This window comes from Corylus avellana, chromosome ca6, assembly GCF_901000735.1.
Source record: "Corylus avellana chromosome ca6, CavTom2PMs-1.0".
NCBI classification, from domain to species: domain Eukaryota; kingdom Viridiplantae; phylum Streptophyta; class Magnoliopsida; order Fagales; family Betulaceae; genus Corylus; species Corylus avellana.
The window spans coordinates 4,198,657-4,216,619 of record NC_081546.1 but is presented as its reverse complement, the minus strand read 5'-3'; the positions used below and the strand labels follow the sequence as shown (position 1 = coordinate 4,216,619).

Below are 17,963 nucleotides of genomic sequence, written 5' to 3'. Positions count from 1 at the left end.
ATTCTTATCTTATTGTTGCAATTTCGTGTACCATAGGAAAGTAGCATGACGTGGTGAGCATTGGTGATAATTGTTGCTTTTCGGTTTCAAGTAAAGAGAGATAAGGTAGTCACTACAAAAATATTGGGATTTTAATTTGTGAATTCCCAAAGGTGACGTGATTTTGGATATGTATTCTTGATCAAGAATACATGGATATGAATGCGTAACCCTTTTCATTTACACTTCGTTCAGTTTGCTTGTTTTGACATAAAATGATTTTTAATTTTTAATTATTATTTTTATTTTGTATTTTTGTATTTTTTGTATTTTCAAGTGTTTGGTGGGATAAAAAATAATAGTCAACAAAAAATATTTTCAATTTGAGCGTAAAACCTTCTTTAATATCCTTAAAATGGTTTTTATATTTAAAAATCGTGAGTTATTTTTTGAGTTTAAGCATCTATTTCTCAAATCAACAAATTTAGTTAAAGTTTCGCCATGACCCCGCTAAGACTTCATTGGAACCCATCGGGACATCACTGGGACACAGTCGAGACACCGTCGACACTCGATCGAGCCATCGCCCGAACTTTGCCAAGACTTGGTTGAGACACTGCTAGGACTCTGTTGGGATCTAGTTTGTACATTGTCATTATTGTAATTTAAAGTTTAATATATATATATATATATATATATATATATATATGATTTTCCAAACACGCTGAAAACATTTTATGTCGAATTGTCGAAACAAACAGAACGTTATTTGCAATACCATAACACATCATGGTCTCAATTTTTAATTTTTTTTGAAACTTATATTTGATTTTTTTATTAATGATAAAAATGGAGTTATTAAAAGTTACATGAATGCAATGTTTATAAATTTGAGATTAATTTACTTTTTAAAATAATGAGTTTTAGATGAGTTAGTACTACAAATACTCCTACTTATCCACACTCATTTTTCCACATCCATAACTGACTTTTAAAATCATCATTATATTAAAATCCAATAAGGTATAGTTTGAGTTGGAATTAAACCTGCTAAGATTGAGGCACAACAAATTAAAAAATTCTTCTAAATGTTATATATTTTTATAAAATAAAAACCTAAATTTTAGGTCCAATTTTTATTTTTTAAATTAGTTTACCACAAATGGCAAGCCGTGTGTGCAGATTGCCAAGTCAGCTCGTTTGCCAAAAAAGCAACGATAACGTGGCGCTCTTGTGTCCAGGCATGAATGATGACGGGAGATTAGCCATCCCACACAAATTTGCAATAGCGCCCATTTCTTCGCGAATAAAATAATGCTATTTACATATTTTTATTAATTTAACGCACTTGTTATTGGTCGATAAATCATAAATGTGTTTAACAATTATTTTAATTTTCTTTAGTGATTGAAAACGTTAGCGCTTGGTGATGTGGCACTCTTAATTGAAAGTGGGATAAGAGGGAATAAAAGCGCGATTGATTTGCTATTTTGCTGCATTTCTGTTTCATCGTCCCCTCTGCGACTCTTGGGAAAACAATGGCGAATTCTTCGGTGAACGGGTTGAAAACTCTGTTCATCTTGTTGGGCTGTATTATGGTGGTCACTCTCATCTTCACCATCTACATCGATGGTCTTCCTTTTCGCAAAGACATCCTCACACCGTACTCTCTCTCTCTCTCTCTCTCTCTCTTCCTCACACATGACACACACCAATTTTATTCATATCTTTAATCTTTTGCTTCAACAAGACTAAAGTTGGCATACCATTTTCATGTATGCTCAGCTTACATGTGTGTGATCAGCATGAGATTGTTTTGGACTTTAGCTTGCTTTGTTTTCTTCATGTTTGCTTGTTCAATCTTTAATCAAATAGACGCAAGTGCAAAATCAGAGTCATTTAGTAGAGCTTAAAAACTAATGAAATAAGTTAAATTTTTTGGGAATTTAATTCAGGTGGATGGCAGCAACCTTGGTTGACTTCTATATCAACGTTGTAGCTTTGGCGGTATGTTTCCTTCTCAATTCCTCAATTTTCTTTTCTTCCTTTAACTTGCTGGTCAGCTTTTTTGAATCTGGATGTTGCACATGCTTGGGTCAGTAGAGGAGGTTGCAAGATGGCAAATTGACATATCATAGTGTGGATATGAACTTTTCTTAGTCAGTATATGTTATGTCAGTGTAGTTTCAAGTTGTCAGATCATCTCTTTGTTTATTGTTTTTGCTCAATCACTAGCTGTTTATTGCATATCCTTCAATTGCTGCAGAGGTTTATGGTATATCAAAGTTTGTACTCATGTACTAATCTACCATTTCAGGCATGGGTTCTCTACAGGGAATCTAACTGGCTCAGTGCAATAATCTGGATAATTCTGCTAGTATGCTTTGGCAGGTATGTCTCTTGTCCTCTTTTAAATCTGTTGAAGTCTATTTGTTGTTTAGAAAAAAGTTACGATTTTAGTGTCCACATAATTTGTGAAGCCAGGTCTACACGACTAATTATTTTCAAAAATTATTTTGCTATGTTCTTTAGTTGATTTTTCTGTTTTATTGACTTATTTTTCCTTCTTTCCTCCTGTGCTATTTATCCTTTGATTTTCTCTCCAAAATGTTCTGTTAAAATATCCTCACTCTTGTTCTCATGGTCTTCGTTTTAAGCCAGGTTTATGTAAACATTATAACTTTCTGGATATTGAATCAAGTGATGCAATGCCAATACGTGAGATGGAAAAAATTATTTCGTAATGCTGAAGTGCTGCATACATTGGATATGATTTATGAGATGCAGTGTTTTATTTATTCCTATGTTTTAGATAACTTGTGATCATTATGCGATATATAGAAATTCATGTTATTACATTACTCTGACTGCTTCATTTCTGCATGTATTTAGTTTGCTTTATTCTTTTGAAGCATTTCACATTTGTTATTGTCCCTTTTACTACGATTGCAATTTCGGGCTCAATATTTTTTATTTCGTATTTTATTAGCATTTCTTGGTTTCCAATCTAAGGTGAAATTTGACACTGAGCCTTTGATTCCTTTACATATTTACAGACTTTAAGTTTGGTTATATGCCTTTTGTGTTATTGCTTAACTAGTAAACTTGTGAATGAGTTTTCGTTCATTACTTTTATCATGTTTATGACACTTGCAATCTTTTGATGGAATTCCAATGGTTATTATGTCATCCAGCTCTTTGTTATTTTTCAAAAATCTGGTTATTAATTTTTTTTGTTTTTTGTTTTTCAGCATTACTACATGTGCCTACATTGTTATGCTATTTTTTAAGCTGACATCATCTCAAGAGTCTATACAAGATCCCATGTATTGTGTTCTCTTGCGGCATCCAATCGAGTACATATGCAAAACTCCAGACAAGTACGTATCCAAGGACTAATTTTTACTGCCACATCATTAAGTTGTATGACACTCTTATAACAGTCTATTAAATAGCATTACTCATGTACTTATGCACCTGTGTTGGAATAATATGGTAGGTTTTAAGATCAACTATAAACGTGTTGCCTATGTTAGATTTACGAGTTGTTTCCCTTTCCTCGTTTAACTTTTTCTGGTTATAGTTATGGAGGCTTAAGGATTTTGTCTGCCGTTACAATGATTTTTTCTTAAAATTATTCCTTTACTAGATTGGAGAGTATTTAGATACTTGAGTTTATTGGTCTACAGATTCAGTATGGTTCAATCTCCTTTTCATTAAAGTTTACATAGACACTATTGTAGAGAGGATGGAAGGTGCTTGGTAGGATGGAACAAATTATATATGTCTAACAGAGGAAAGCACACTCTCATGAAAAGTATGCTATCTAGTTTCCCTAGTTATCTTCTTTAAGTTTTCACCTTTCCAACTCATGTGGCTAAAAGATTGCAGAATTTACATGGGGAGTTTGGGTGGAATAGGAGAAAAAATTTTAATTTCATTAACTGGACTTGAATGTTTCTGTTTTCCCATTAGATTTAGAAAGTTTGGACTTAAAATTAATGAATATTGCTGGGGAAATGGTTATGACATTATGGTGTGGAGGGGGATCATCTTAGCGACATGTAAGGTGTGTGAAATATGGGTATTTATGGGGAAGGTGGACGCCAGAAGTAGTAAGGAGGCCTCATGGTGCAATCTGTGGAAAGCATTTGGGCTTCTTGGGAGAGATTTTAAGGCTTCTTAAGTTAGTGGTAAGAGATGACACGAGGGTCCAAATTGGTAGATGTGTGGTGTGAGGATGCTGAGTCAAACATTCTATTTCCTTGATTTGTTCCTCATAGCTGAGCATAATGCTTCTATCTAGTTTTGTTTGAGATTACAGTGGACGATTTTAGCATGGGATCCTAAATTTATACGTGTTTATTACAATCGGGAAATCAGATCGGTCGATTTTCTTTTTCATATTTTAGATTCTAATCTTCTATTTAGCAGTATGATTGATAGGATCACTTGAACGTTGAACCATTGCATATTTGGTATCCATTCTTTTTATAAGATATTCAGAGGGCCTATGGTGATTTTCTTGGAAGAGTATCTGGCACGCTAAAGTTCTAAGAGAAGTTGCTTTTGGAAACATCCTAATTGTGGATAATCTCTTGAAAATGAATATTACTTTTTGTGGATTGCTGCTTAATGTGAAAATCAAGCAGTGAGTCACTCGATCATTTGCTACTTTATTGCTCCTATACGAGAGAGTTATGGTTGTTGGTCTTCAATTTATGTTCCTGGGTTATGCCTAATAGAGTGGAGGATTTGTTTGCTTGCTAGTGATCGGGGGTAACTCTTAGAGTGTGGCCGGCTGGAGGATGGCGCCTCTTTGCCTTATGTGGTGCCTATGGAGGGAAATAAATGATAGGAACTCTAATAATCAAGAGAGGACTTTAGAGGAGCTCAAGTCCTATTTCTTTTTTTGCCCTCTTTACTTGGATAGCTGCTTTTTTAGCTCCATTAGTTATTAGCTTTTCAGATTTCCTTGTTCTCTTTTCTCTTTCTTCTTAGTCGTTCTCTTGTATACTCCCTGTGTATTAGGGTTGCATTCCTCTGCGCTTTTGATATATATTTTTTTTGATAAATAATGTATATTTAAGCAACGCGCAGAGGGGCGCAACCCATATATACAGGAAGTATACAAGAGACCTCTATTCCGTAGAGAAAAGAAGAGCATAAGTCTAGAAATTCAGAAAAAGTAGAAGTAGTTGGAATAGGCCAATCCACTTTCCATGAAAACAGCGTTTGTAGCACCATCTTCTTCAAATGAATCAATTCTCGCTCACAATCGTCAAAGCTTCAAGCATTCCGACATTACTTATATAAAAAAAAATTTATGTACAGGTCAATGGGTGATGTCAAAAAAAGTTATTAATTTGTTGTTCAGTTGGAAAGGAAAGTTTGAGAAGCACAGTAGCTGTTTTTTATGCATCCTGTCCCTCTCTCTCACTGTGGGAGAAGATTAACCATGTCAAGCTTTTTATGGTTGAGTTGTGATCGTTGTATGGTTGGATAGCTATCTTTGGCAGTATTCCCACTTCTTTTCTTGACTCTCTTTTGGGATTTGGATTATAACTTTTAGTTCAACACTTATCCCCCCCCAAAAAAAAGAACTTATAGTTCATCACTCTTTTGTATAATTTTTTTTTTTTAATCTATGAAGAGATAAAAGAAAGTTGACATATATGAAATGTCCCAGTAATAGCACTAAATGTCACTGCTTAAAAAGGTGGGTAAGGAATGATATAGCATTTTACCTTGTCAATGAGATCCATTAAACTACCATGTGGCACATGCACCCATTTAAGGATGAGCATTATTTCATACAGAACTTCTTCCAAACTTCATTTGACAAGGATCAAGGAATCTTTAGACATCTGTTCTCACGCATTAAAAATGTGTTCTTTTGAATCGTATTAAATGATCTATTCTAAATGGAAACTGCAAATTAAGTTGCATTTCCCTTTAGATAAAATTTTGGATTGGAGCTTTACTTTGGTAATTTAAATAAACTTCTTTGTAAATCATAATTTTATTGCCTTCTTCAATAGATAACTAGGTAAATCACACCTTCTTGTGCTGTCGAATTTTTGTCAATCAAGAAAAATGTGATTAATTTTAGTAAAGATGTTTTTTTTTTTTTTTTTTTGGTCTGGTTGTCCATTTACTTCTCTCTTAAGGAGTGATTAACTTTGATAACATTTGTTGGATAGGGATGGCATGGAACAAAAGTGGAAGCAATCTTATGTCTTGACTCTCAGAATCCTTTTCAGTGTTTTGGGTTTTTTGATGTTGGGAACGTTAATTTATACTCTCTTAACAGATGGCTCTCCTTTCCGCCAAGAGCTTTTAACTCCGTAAGTTTTTTTTATCATATCATTATTGATATTATCATCCTCTGGTTTTGCTACTTGTGAATAACTTTTCTTTATAGTGATTCATAGGTATAATTAAGTTCTTCTCATTTTGTTTAAATTAAAAATTAAATTAGTACCAAAGTGAAAAAAAAGAGAGTTCTTAGATGCATTATGTCCATCCTTTTATCCCTCCAGAGCTGATGTGGCATGGTCTCCCATAGCTATGGGGGGATAAAAGAATGGTGTATAGCTTTACTCGGTTGTAAGTTGCTTTTCAATGTCATGAATATTATGTCTTTTCATATTAGGATGTAGAATAATAAAAAACTATTTCATGGAATCTTAAAACAATATTCGGATATGCAATGCTCTGGTTGGTTTGTCTGATTGGATTGCAAATTGCTGGCCTTCCACCGCTCTATTGTAGGTTTAATCCAACAAAAATTGAGAGCTGGCAAATGTGCTTATGGGTAGTCTCTCACTCCCTGTTGACTAATCTGACCAAAACATAGGGAGTCAGAAGAGAAAGATTATAAAATATTATTGTGGCCTTTTGGTTTAATTATATATGGCTGTTAGTTTATCTCTCATGTATGTTTCTACCAAAGAAGAGGAATTTTTTCCCCCTGTAACTTGCATGCCCAGAGGGCCAGAGTGTTTGCTGGATATTAACTCTTGCCCTTCGATACAGCCCCAAGCCTCCAAGGTTTCTAAGCCTGTCCTGCATTATGATTCATAATCTTCACTTGGTATTAAAAAAATAATAATAATAAATAAACCTTTTTTTGATGAATAATCTAAAAACTACAGATTTTGGATATATTTCATATGGGTGGCACCTTTTTTGATATTGCTCATTGACCCTTCAGACAAAACTATTTTTAAGGTTTTGGTGTGATATTATGACATGATTAGATAAACGGGTCTGGTTGCCTTTTTCAGTGGGCTTATGAATTATCTACTTTAGGTTGCGATTCCAATACCTAACGCGTTATAACAATATTCATTTTTCCTTTTTCATTTTTAACAGTTCTGTCATTATTGAAAGTTACTCGTATCCTATATTTAACAGAACTTTTGCATTTTTTTCTCCCCTATCTGTAACTTACATTCGCATCCAGTGGGTTTTGAACTCTTGACTTCACCCGCCATCCTGTACTTGCTATTTGTGCATGCTTGTGCGTGGGACATGTTTCCTTTTTAAGTTTCTGTTTGTGAAGGTCATTTATCTGTAATGTGAATGTAATGATTCTGATAAAATGTTTGCAGGTGGATGGTAGCAACACTAATTGACTTCTATATCAATGTTGTGGCTCTATCAGTACGTCCGTCTTCATTTTGGTGGTTTCCTTTCTTTTTTGAAATGAATTGATGTCACTACTTAACTTGTAATGAACACGGAGAAGTGATTGATCAACTTTAGCTAGAAAGTCAAAAAGTAACTATGTGTTGCATTGTGACTTTCATCATCCTAGTAGACATCCAGTTAGTCTTATGCTTCTAGAATCCTAGACTCAGCTTTTGTAATTAATGAATATATCTTTCAATAATAATTTAGGCACTGCTAGGTTCGGCTTCTGGAAAGAACTTATTAAAAGCAACACATTTTCTTCTTCTTCTTTTTTAAGTATAATTTTGGATTTCATCTTTCTTTATAGGGACAAAATATAGTAGTGTACCTATAATTACGCTTTGTATTCATTGCCTGATATTATTGGGTAAAATCTAGGCAAACTAGTGGTGAGAGGCTGTTAAATCGATTTCCTTTTGAAACAAGCAAAAGGTTAACAGATGCAATCAGATGTTCAGGAGAACAGCATCAAGCTGGAGTTGATTACTGTAACATTGATGCTTTAGCTCAAAGTGAACTTCAAGAGTGTTTTGAGCCACTAGTAAAAATGTATTATTGTGTCTTCCCAAGTTGGTTGAGTCATGGACCTCCGCTCGACTTATTTTAGTGACTTGGACCACCAATTTAGCAATAAACAATTTCAGAGAGGATGAATGGGATCTTTACTTTGTTGCTGACCAATGAATTTCTTCAAATTCAATTTTTTCTCTCTTTTCTTTTCTTCCTCTTTTTTTTTTTTTTTTTTTTGGTTTAAAAAAAAAAATTGTGATGTATTGGAAGATTTGTAAGTGTTTGACATTTGTGGATTTTTAATATCTTGTATAACTAGTATATTCATACGTCCGTTTTAAATATCAGGTTTGGGTGACGTACAAGGAATCAAGTTGGATTAGTGCAATCTTTTGGATTATTCTTCTGATATGTTTTGGCAGGTAACATTTCACTGATGATTTTAATGTCACCTGCCCTTAGATTTATCTGTAATGGAAACAGTGACTTGTTAGGTGTGTAATGTTATGAAGCTGGAATTTCACCATCATTTAATGATTAGTATGTAGAACCATGTTGACTGAAATGCCTCATGAAATTCAATATAAGGATTTTCTGACATGGAAATAAAACTTTTTCTAGTAAGCTTTGTGAAGGTATATATGTTTTTTTTTTGGTTGTAAATACATAAATATGTTGTAATATATACATAGCAAGTTTCGGAATTTTTCTGACATGTAAATAAATTTATGTCAGACTTTTTTTTTTTTTTGTGTATCTTTAGTACATAACTAGCATTGATGATCGTCAAAAATTGGATTCTACCCAAATAATCCCATTTTGTAGATTACATTTTTATTGCCTGGATTGCCTAGTTCTATGCCTCCAGAATACGATGTTTCTTAATAACAATAGTTTTGACATCTACCTTGTTGCTGTTATTATTTCCTATCTTTGGAAGGAACCATGAGATCATATTGTTGTTGAGTACTTCCTATCTTGGACAGAAACCATGAATTAAGTTGTTCAATGAATTTTCTTAATTTTCTCAGAATTTATGCATTTTTCCAAATCTCGTGTTTGACTATGAATGGATATAGATGGATGTATGTCTCAGAGAATGTTTCTTTGATAAAGTTGTAAGCAGCAAATATAAGAATTTATTTGTCTTATTACAGTACAACAATCTAGCAACTAAACTACAAAAATATGGTATTAAACTATAAGTGTGAAAACTTTTGGTTGGGCACATTCCTTTTATATAATCATTTTAGGTTTCCATGCTCTTCTAACACCAGCATAGGGCATTAAATTTTTCTGAGTGCTTTAACGTAGTTTGGATTTCTTACTAATATTTTTGTTTCTCCAATGCTTTAGTATTACTACATGTTTCTACATTGTCTGGAAGCTGTTCCAGCTCAGTTCGGAACATCCAGTCTACCTTGTTTTATCGAATAGTGGCAACAGGCAAGTTTAATCACATGTTTGGCTTTTGAGTTTTCACACTACATGTAAGTAATAAGACCAGGTTTACCTGTTTCTTTGTGATTATTATGGACTTATGGAATATTTTCATATTATGTACTTGGGATTCCTCTTTATTCATAGTATATGGATGTGTATGGGCACATATATATTTTGTATATAGCCATGTATCTGGAACAAAGCCCTATTTGTTTGATGGCTGTACCTGCTGTGCACGGGGGTATGTTGTAGACTTTTGAAATGCTTTTAGTGTCCTTACATTCAAGGACAATTTTTAGTAAAATATATAGATGTCTCACCAAAAATCTACTTCATATATGACCATATAATCTTAATTATAAATAATCTCTTCTCTAATTTGGACTGTACTTAACAAATCGGGTAGACAGAAAGTATACACGAGAAACACAACAAAGAATCATACAGATACAAGAATAAAAAAAAAAAAAAAAAAAAAACAGAATCTAAAACTTAGGAAATATTGAAGTTTTGAAATCACTCCTAAGACGTGTCTCTTGGTGTTTGGAAACTTGGTTGTGGATTGGCCTGGAGTTGATTTAAACAAACTAATTTACTTAAGGGCGTGCTTAAAGATCTATGTGCAAGAAGTTGTTTGGGATATCAAGGGATTACATTAGTTGGTTTATACACACGCCAACTTGGATGATATTTTAGTAACCAGCTTAAGCTGGTAATGATAATGGCATTCTTTTGCAATGTTCCGCATATTTTCTTTCAGGCTTCCACAACCTATAAAACTGATGACTTAGGAAATTGTTTAAGTTCTGATCTAAGTGTATTGCTGGACAATATTTTGGGGTAAATTTACCAAACAGGTTCAGAACAGTAAACAAACTAAAGAACAAGATTTTTTTTTTGGGGGGTGGGGGGGAGACAGTTTCATTTTGACCTTTGAATATGTACTAAATGGAGTAATCTTTATTGCCTATGCACAAGCTATAAAACTGTTAAGTGTATAAAAGAAGGAAAAAAAAAAAAAAAAAAAAAAAAGAAAGAAAAGAAAGGAAAACCAGACAAGAAAAGAGGAAGCCCAAGTCGGTGCTACCTCCACTGTAATGTTAATATATAGCCATTAGCCCACAGTGATTGTTATATGACAATTGTAGTGGTTGCTCCCAAATGAGATCACTCTCTTCAGTACTCACTCAGCTCAGCCTACTTATACACCTATATTGGCTTCGAAGGGAGTTTGTTCAAATTGTTAAGAGTTATCCCTGCAATGGCATCTTCACCTCTGTTAACTATGGAGTGTTGGGTGAAGTCACAAGTTCAAATCCCATTGAGTGCACGAGCAATTGCCATGGAAAAAAATGAGAGACACAGAGAGAAGAGGATAGGGTACATGTTAGGGAAAAATCTGATGATATTACCATTATAGCTGACTGTTATCTTTATGTTGATACTCAAAGAGGAAATAATCCTAGAAAGAGACGGGAAAGGTTTCTCCTTTGTGCATCTGATGTTTATATGCTCAATATTGTTCTGTATTTTACGCCCTTGTCACTTGACTCTGTGACTAAGAATAACATATGAGGATTTACAAGTATTTTGACATCTTTTTGCACTCCTAGTGTTGCATGTTTCTTGTTTTCGTTGGTATCAGAAGAGTTCTGAGATGTTGAGTACAGTTTGTTGTTCTGTTCCTTGATTACTTTCTATAAAATTGAGTGCAAGAGTGGAAGGTTAGAGGTTGTAGAAGGCTCACAATATATTGTTACCAAGTGAACATGTTAATATTAGTTTTGTCAAACTGCAAATGAAACAGAACAGGACTACTAACTTCAGTTGCTGACTAGTGACTACTATTGATCCATCTGATGGTTGTCACTGTAGCCAATAAGGATGAGGCATGCCCGACCGTCCACCAATTTTGTGCCATGTACGTGTAATCCATCTATAGGATGGGTACCAATTCAAGCATGTTGCATGTCCTTCCTAGCTGCAACCCCGATTGCTGGATGGTCCTGACTATGACTAACATTTCGTGTCAAAATGACCATCTCTTAGTTAGTTCTGGGTAGAGGTGGTAATTCATATTTGTATATTGGATTTGATCAACTATAACTCGATTCATTTAGTAAAACGGGTCAAACCCTGCAATCATAATTCATTAATTTCGTGTTGGATTTGTGTAGGATTTATGGGTCGTGTTAAAAATTAAAAGCTTTAATTATGGGGTCAAACTGTTATAGAATTTGATTTACTACCAATTGGAGCTCACATCGAATTATAGTTGTTCCTTCTCATATATTTTTTTCCTCTTTTTCCCCCTTATAACTTGTCTAAAAGTAGGTTTTGTATGAGGATTTGAAATCAAAATTTCCAATGCGGTCCCAAATCTTCTTTTGTCATTTTGTCTTATAACTATTATTGTCATTATTATTATTTTTTCTTTTGGAATTCATTAACTGTCTTCATAATTGTGCATGGTAGGGCAGAAAACAGGTATAAGTTTGTGGGAAAACAGTGTAACACTGGTCTTGATGAGCAAGAAGGTTTTTAGGTCAATCTGGTGCAAATGAAAATTAGAGTACTCAATTTGTTGGATATGGAAACTACCCATATATTCTGATTGTAATCTCCTAATAATTTCTTTCCATAATAGTTTGTATTCATTTCCATAATGGTTTCTCTTCTCCAACTCTCTCTTCTTTTGTCGAATTATACCACCGGTGTATTCCTAGAGTTGGGGGTTTTCTCTTCTTAAAGAGAAATGATTGGTGCCCATATTTCTTTCATATTCTCTTACAAATTCAATAGGTCAATTATTAGATTTGTGGAGTCCACATAAGTCCACAAATCTAATAATTGATTTGTAAGATGAGATGAAAAAAATATTGATACCAACTATTTCTCTAATTATTAAGATTGGTCTTGTTGGAAAACTTCCATGCCAAAATCACTATTTCCATACTTTATTTTCTATGTCGATTCCTTACCTCTAATAATCACCTTTGGGAACTGGAATAGGTTATTGATCAACATGACTTTTAATTTATTTTCTACGTAAGTTAAAAACCTTAAGAAGCGAGCAATTAGTTCACGGTGTACTATGCATAAATAAATAGAAGCTTTATACATATTGAGAAAATTGAATTAAAATAACCATGTTCGGAGATTGATGATATCTTGGTGTCCCCCTTCTATTTTTAAATTAAACACATAAAATAGTGTGTGTGTGTGTTTTAACCTAAATTTCCACTTAATTAATTAATTGAGTTTAATCACTATTTGCAACCTGCAAGGTGCTCTAAGTCTCTGAGCATGGAAGTTAGAAATTTAATCACTATATTATGGTTGGTTGGCATTTTAGACTCTTAGTTGCGAGTCTATGAAAGTTAGAAATCCATGTGAATATGTCACACTGACTGTTGCTCAGGGTTTGAAGGGAAGCTGCATAATCTTTGTTGGATTATGTATTAATTGTTGCAGGTCTGACAAGCAGATGAAATAGTAGCCACAGAAGGGTAAATTTTTTCGAGGAAATTTCTTTAATTTAATTTATTAAATTGATATTTATTCAAAATATATATAATTTTCACGTGCATTTTTTTAATGAAGTATGTCAGCATGTAGAGACAAATATTAGCTTAATCAAATGAATTGAAGGGATTTTTTTTTTTTTATCGTATTTAAAGAAAAAGGGTAAATTCTAAACTACAAGTTTCTTTTCTATCACCTTTCTTAGCATTTAAATGAGTCAATTGCAGGAGAAATGTGTAGTTTTATAAATCTTGCTCTAATAGTAATTATGATGATAAGTTATTCAACTCATTACAATAAAACTACGATCTTTATAAATAAAACATATCGCTATCCAACTACCTAATTAATCCTGTCTACTTTATTTTTATTTGATTTGCCAGCATGTCGGAGCCTAATGGTTGATGAATCGGCCGTACATGGAGGCATGTAAGGAGGAGGCTCTCTGATGCTTGTCTCGGGGGTGTCTCCATTTTTCACTATAAGAACAGTGTCCATACCCCAGCTTAGATGTCGATCCAAATGGCAGTGCCATAGCCACACTCCTGCAACAATTTTTCCATTTAGTGCACATGATTAGACAAAATTAAATACATCGAATGGTCAACTCGTTTAGTTAATACCACGAGATAGGTTGTTCGAGCCCTCGCTCAACCGATCCCGAGTACCCAACAAGGATGGGTCACAAAGTGGCCTTCCGTACGTGTGTGTGTGTATATATACATCGAAGGTTTCACGTCATTAAAAAAGAAATTAAAAGAGAAAGTACTATAAGAAACATACCAGGATTACTTGCTTTGAATCTAATGGCAACCCATCCTTTCTTAGGCAGAGAAACGGTGTTCATCTTAGGAGGATCAACCAAATTGTAGCCTAGTGGGCCAGTCTCATTATCGAAGTTCCCCAAACCCATCCCGACTACATAGAAGGTATAGCCATGGAGGTGCATTGGATGATCCTCCGATGCATCATACACAGTGGTACCCTGAAAAACTATCTCCACCTCTTCATTATACTCAAGAACCTTCAGCTTGGTCCCTTGGACTGTGTCTGTCGTATAATCTGGTGCAGTATCTGCTGTGAAGTTGAAAAAATCTGGTGGATAGTTCGGAAAATCTGTCGTGTAAATCCCACTTATGTTCCTGCATGCATGTGTATTCAAGCTTTCATTTCCTCATTATTTCAATCCTTTTTTTTTTTTTTTTTTTTTGGTTTGAGATTTAAAAATATATAGCAATTTAAAAAGAGAAAAATCTAAAATTAGTCCATGTGATTTACCTGATTTACAATTAACTCCATATGGTACCAAAATGAACTCAAATGTCCTTAAGATATGCCAAAATAATAATAATTTAGTTCTTACAATCAAATTATATTTACTAACTTAATAGATTCTGATAGCGTAAAACGTTAGAACCAATAAAATTGTAAGACTTGTTCTATTTAGGTCAGTGTTATACTAACGGAATATGTTAAATTAGTTGACGAAATTTGATTGTAGAGATTAAATTATCTTTTTGGCATACTTCATGGACCTTTGAGTTCTTTTTGAGCTAATTATAAATCAGATAAAGCACAAGGACTAATTTTGATTGGACATCTATAACGTACCTGTAGTAGGCAAGCAGTACATCTGTGGAGGGGTTAAGCCAACTGACGTTGTTTAAGCTGGAGGCAAGAGCTGTTTCGGTATCTCCGTCGTCCTCGAAAACGACGTTGTTCATAGAAGCTGTTATATACATTCTGGTGGTTATGTTTTTGGGGACATTTACCGGGTGGTCATGGTTGGCTAAGCTCTTGAGACGGCTCGTGAAGTTCAATGCAGGGCTATATTCCTCGTATGACGGAAGATTGGTGGGAAAAATTGGACTTATGGCGGGATCATAGCTGCCGCCGGTGTATTCAAGAATTGCTGTGGCATTTGTTTGGTCGTAGTCTGTGACATCCGGCCGAACACTGTCGTACTGTCTGGCTCCCACGTAATAGCGATCGTGAGGAGACTGGTTTGCTGTGACCAAAATGTCCATTGTTTGTCCCGGGGTTATCATCAGAGAACTGGTGACCACGGGTTTGACGTACGATCCATCCATTCCGACCACGGTGAGGTTATGTTCGGCAATCGCAAAATACAGCTCTGCGTTCATGGCTGCATTCACTAAACGAAGAAGATAGGTCTTCCCATAATCTACTTGCCAACGGTATGTACTTTCTGCAAAACAATAATTTTTTTCAATTTCTTTTTTCCCAATTAAGGGATAAATGCAAAATTAGTTCTTATGATTGGCTTAAATTACAAATCACTGCATGTGGTATAAAAATCACTCATTGTGGTATAAAAAATAATTTATAGGCCCTCAAGGTATGCTAAAATAACAGTTTACTTATCTGATATCAATTTCCGTTAAGTAAACTAACAAAATATGTCACTTTGACACGTCATACCAAAAAAAAAAAGGCAACACTTACATGTTATTATTAATTTCTTACTTTCAAAAATGACAATTAGGATTTTTCACATCATTTTGCAATACCAACTAAGATTACATATTAGCCTTTACTTCACAGCATACGGCTACAATAAATTAACCTAATCTCTTATATCCCCAAAATTTTACCCTGTGCGCACATAACCCTCCCTCATCTTTATCTTTGTCAGCCGCTTCACAAAATGTAACCGTCAAATTCTCGTAAAATGTTCCCAAATTGTGGTGAGGAAGATGAAAATGAGAGAGAGTTACGTACAAAGTAAAATTTTGAAGATAAAAGAAATTAGGTTAATTTACTATAGCAGTATGACATGACAGAGCAAAGGATCTTGTTAAGTTATTTAACGGAAATTGATTTTAGAGATTAAACTGTTATTTTGGCATACCATGAGAACCTATAAATTATTTGTTATATATACTATATGGAGTAATTTATAATTTAGGCTAACTACAGGGACCTATAAATTATTTGTTATACCATATAGAATGATTTGTAATTTAGACCGGTCACATTAACCAATTTTACATTTATCCCAACAATTAATTATATTCATTGTCACATAACAACCGTATAATATAAGTGTACCGTTAGAGCAAGGCAAGAAATCTCCCGGTTGGCCATTGATGATGTAACAATCTGAGCGAGGAGTATCGCCGCCGTCTTCCAGGTCCTCAGCAACTTCCTCGTTCACGTCACCCTCATACCAAGATCCTGAAAGTACGAAAAAAGAATTGCATTCAAATGACAAATTAATCAAATAATTTGTAAACTAATTAATAATATATCATGGAATGTTTAGATACAGATCTAGTCCATCTATACATGCATGTAGTTAAATTAAAATTTCTAAAGTTAAATTTTAAAAAACATAATTTAGAACAAAACTTTACCGAGAACGAGAATCTCTTCTCCGTCTGGCTGGGGAAAGGGAAAACCAGTTTCCTTATTGGGCATAACGACAATGGCACCATGGACGCCAGCTCGTGTCCAATCACTGTGGGCATGCCACCACAGAGTTCCTTCCTCATCGGAAAAACTGATCTCGTAAGTGAAGTTAGATCCTGCCGCTATTGGGCACTGTGTGATGTACTCAGGCCCATCCGACCATGGATTCCTTGGCTGATGCACTCCATGCCTGTATAGTGTATAGTACAGTATTTGGTAATCACACTCTTAATATTATCATATTATATATTTCATTTTTTATTTTTATTTTTATTTGTTGGGTTTTATGCTATGACCCACCCAATCCCACCTACTTTTCGAGGCAAATAAGGTTTGAACGAGGTGGAATTACAGTTAGAGCTAAGGGTCAATCATATGACTGTCCCAATAAGAGCCAGTGAAAGTGATGCTTGGAAGTTGGAACATAGAACATATTTATTTTGCCCGTTAATACTATACTTGTACGTACAAATATTTGTTAAAGTTAAACCAAACAAATATTCTGCATATTTCCTTCGTTAAAAAAACATATTTTTGTTTTTTGATTGTCATTTTAGTTGCTTGCTAATGGGTCTATATATATGCCCTTTGGATTTGCTTCCGAGAGGATATCTCTCAATTTTTTTGTTTTATTTTAATTTTAATTTCAATTTTTTTGTTATTTTTCGTTGTTCAAACCTTTTTTTTTTTTTTTTTATCAAGTTGGTGACGTGTCAAATCACTAAAAAACTTGGTGACGTGTTACTTCATAACACATCACCAAAACCCCAGTACACGTCACTAAATCCTGATTTTTTTTTGTAGTCGATTCAGTGTTAAGAGGAATGAATATTTTTTTTTCTTACCCATTTTTTTATTAAAAAATTGTGTAAAAAAATAAGAATAAATATAGTATTTCTCTTATTTATTTAGAGTTGGAGAGAGAGAGAGAGTTATTACCAATGAATAGTAACACCATAGTCTCCTTGATTATGGACATTTACGTACACGGTATCCCCTTTTGTTACCCGAATCACTGGGCCTGGAAGGCTTCCATTTACGACCAGCATGCTCTTGCTGCTGCACAACCTCGTAAAGTTGGTCTCCTTCAGCTACACATGATATATATAATTGACATCAACCAAAAAAAGTTCAAAAAAATTGGACTGAATATATATCACACGAACAGGAAGCATTCATATATATACCAAAACAAAAAAGAAACAATTAAGCTAGCTAGCAAAAGCATTAACGGACAGCAAAACGACAGATACTGGTTCTTACAATAAAGTCATGGTAATGGACGGTGGCTTGAGCCAAGACAAGGAACATCCCATGGAGAAGCAGAAGTCCAAGAAAGGCTGAAGGCATTCCCACCATCTCAGCTGAATGTTGAT

General features: G+C 34.2%; 2 protein-coding genes across 5 annotated transcripts; one reads left to right on the top strand and one right to left on the bottom strand.

Annotated features, from left to right (window-relative positions):
- Positions 1 to 1,456: 1,456 nt before the first annotated feature.
- On the top strand, positions 1,457 to 12,309 carry LOC132183698 (uncharacterized). Of its 4 annotated transcripts, none has more exons than XM_059597077.1 (9): positions 1,457 to 1,642; positions 1,935 to 1,986; positions 2,297 to 2,370; positions 3,231 to 3,359; positions 6,183 to 6,326; positions 7,596 to 7,647; positions 8,536 to 8,609; positions 9,544 to 9,633; positions 12,111 to 12,309. In XM_059597077.1, exons 1-9 carry the CDS (start codon positions 1,518 to 1,520, stop codon positions 12,121 to 12,123), a joined length of 753 nt encoding a protein of 250 aa, XP_059453060.1. In that variant the 5' UTR covers positions 1,457 to 1,517; the 3' UTR covers positions 12,124 to 12,309. The 4 variants fall into 4 exon arrangements, with proteins under 4 accessions (XP_059453060.1, XP_059453059.1, XP_059453061.1 ...); XM_059597076.1 differs by having other exon boundaries at positions 12,106 to 12,309; XM_059597078.1 differs by having other exon boundaries at positions 9,544 to 9,677; positions 12,106 to 12,309.
- Positions 12,310 to 13,415: 1,106 nt separating this feature from the next.
- LOC132183697 (putative laccase-9) lies at positions 13,416 to 17,963 on the bottom strand. The gene is made up of 7 exons (XM_059597075.1): positions 17,851 to 17,963; positions 17,527 to 17,678; positions 16,533 to 16,777; positions 16,228 to 16,353; positions 14,767 to 15,364; positions 13,939 to 14,297; positions 13,416 to 13,700 (listed from the first exon to the last, which is right to left on the bottom strand). Exons 1-7 carry the CDS (start codon positions 17,944 to 17,946, stop codon positions 13,498 to 13,500), a joined length of 1,779 nt encoding a protein of 592 aa, XP_059453058.1. The 5' UTR covers positions 17,947 to 17,963; the 3' UTR covers positions 13,416 to 13,497.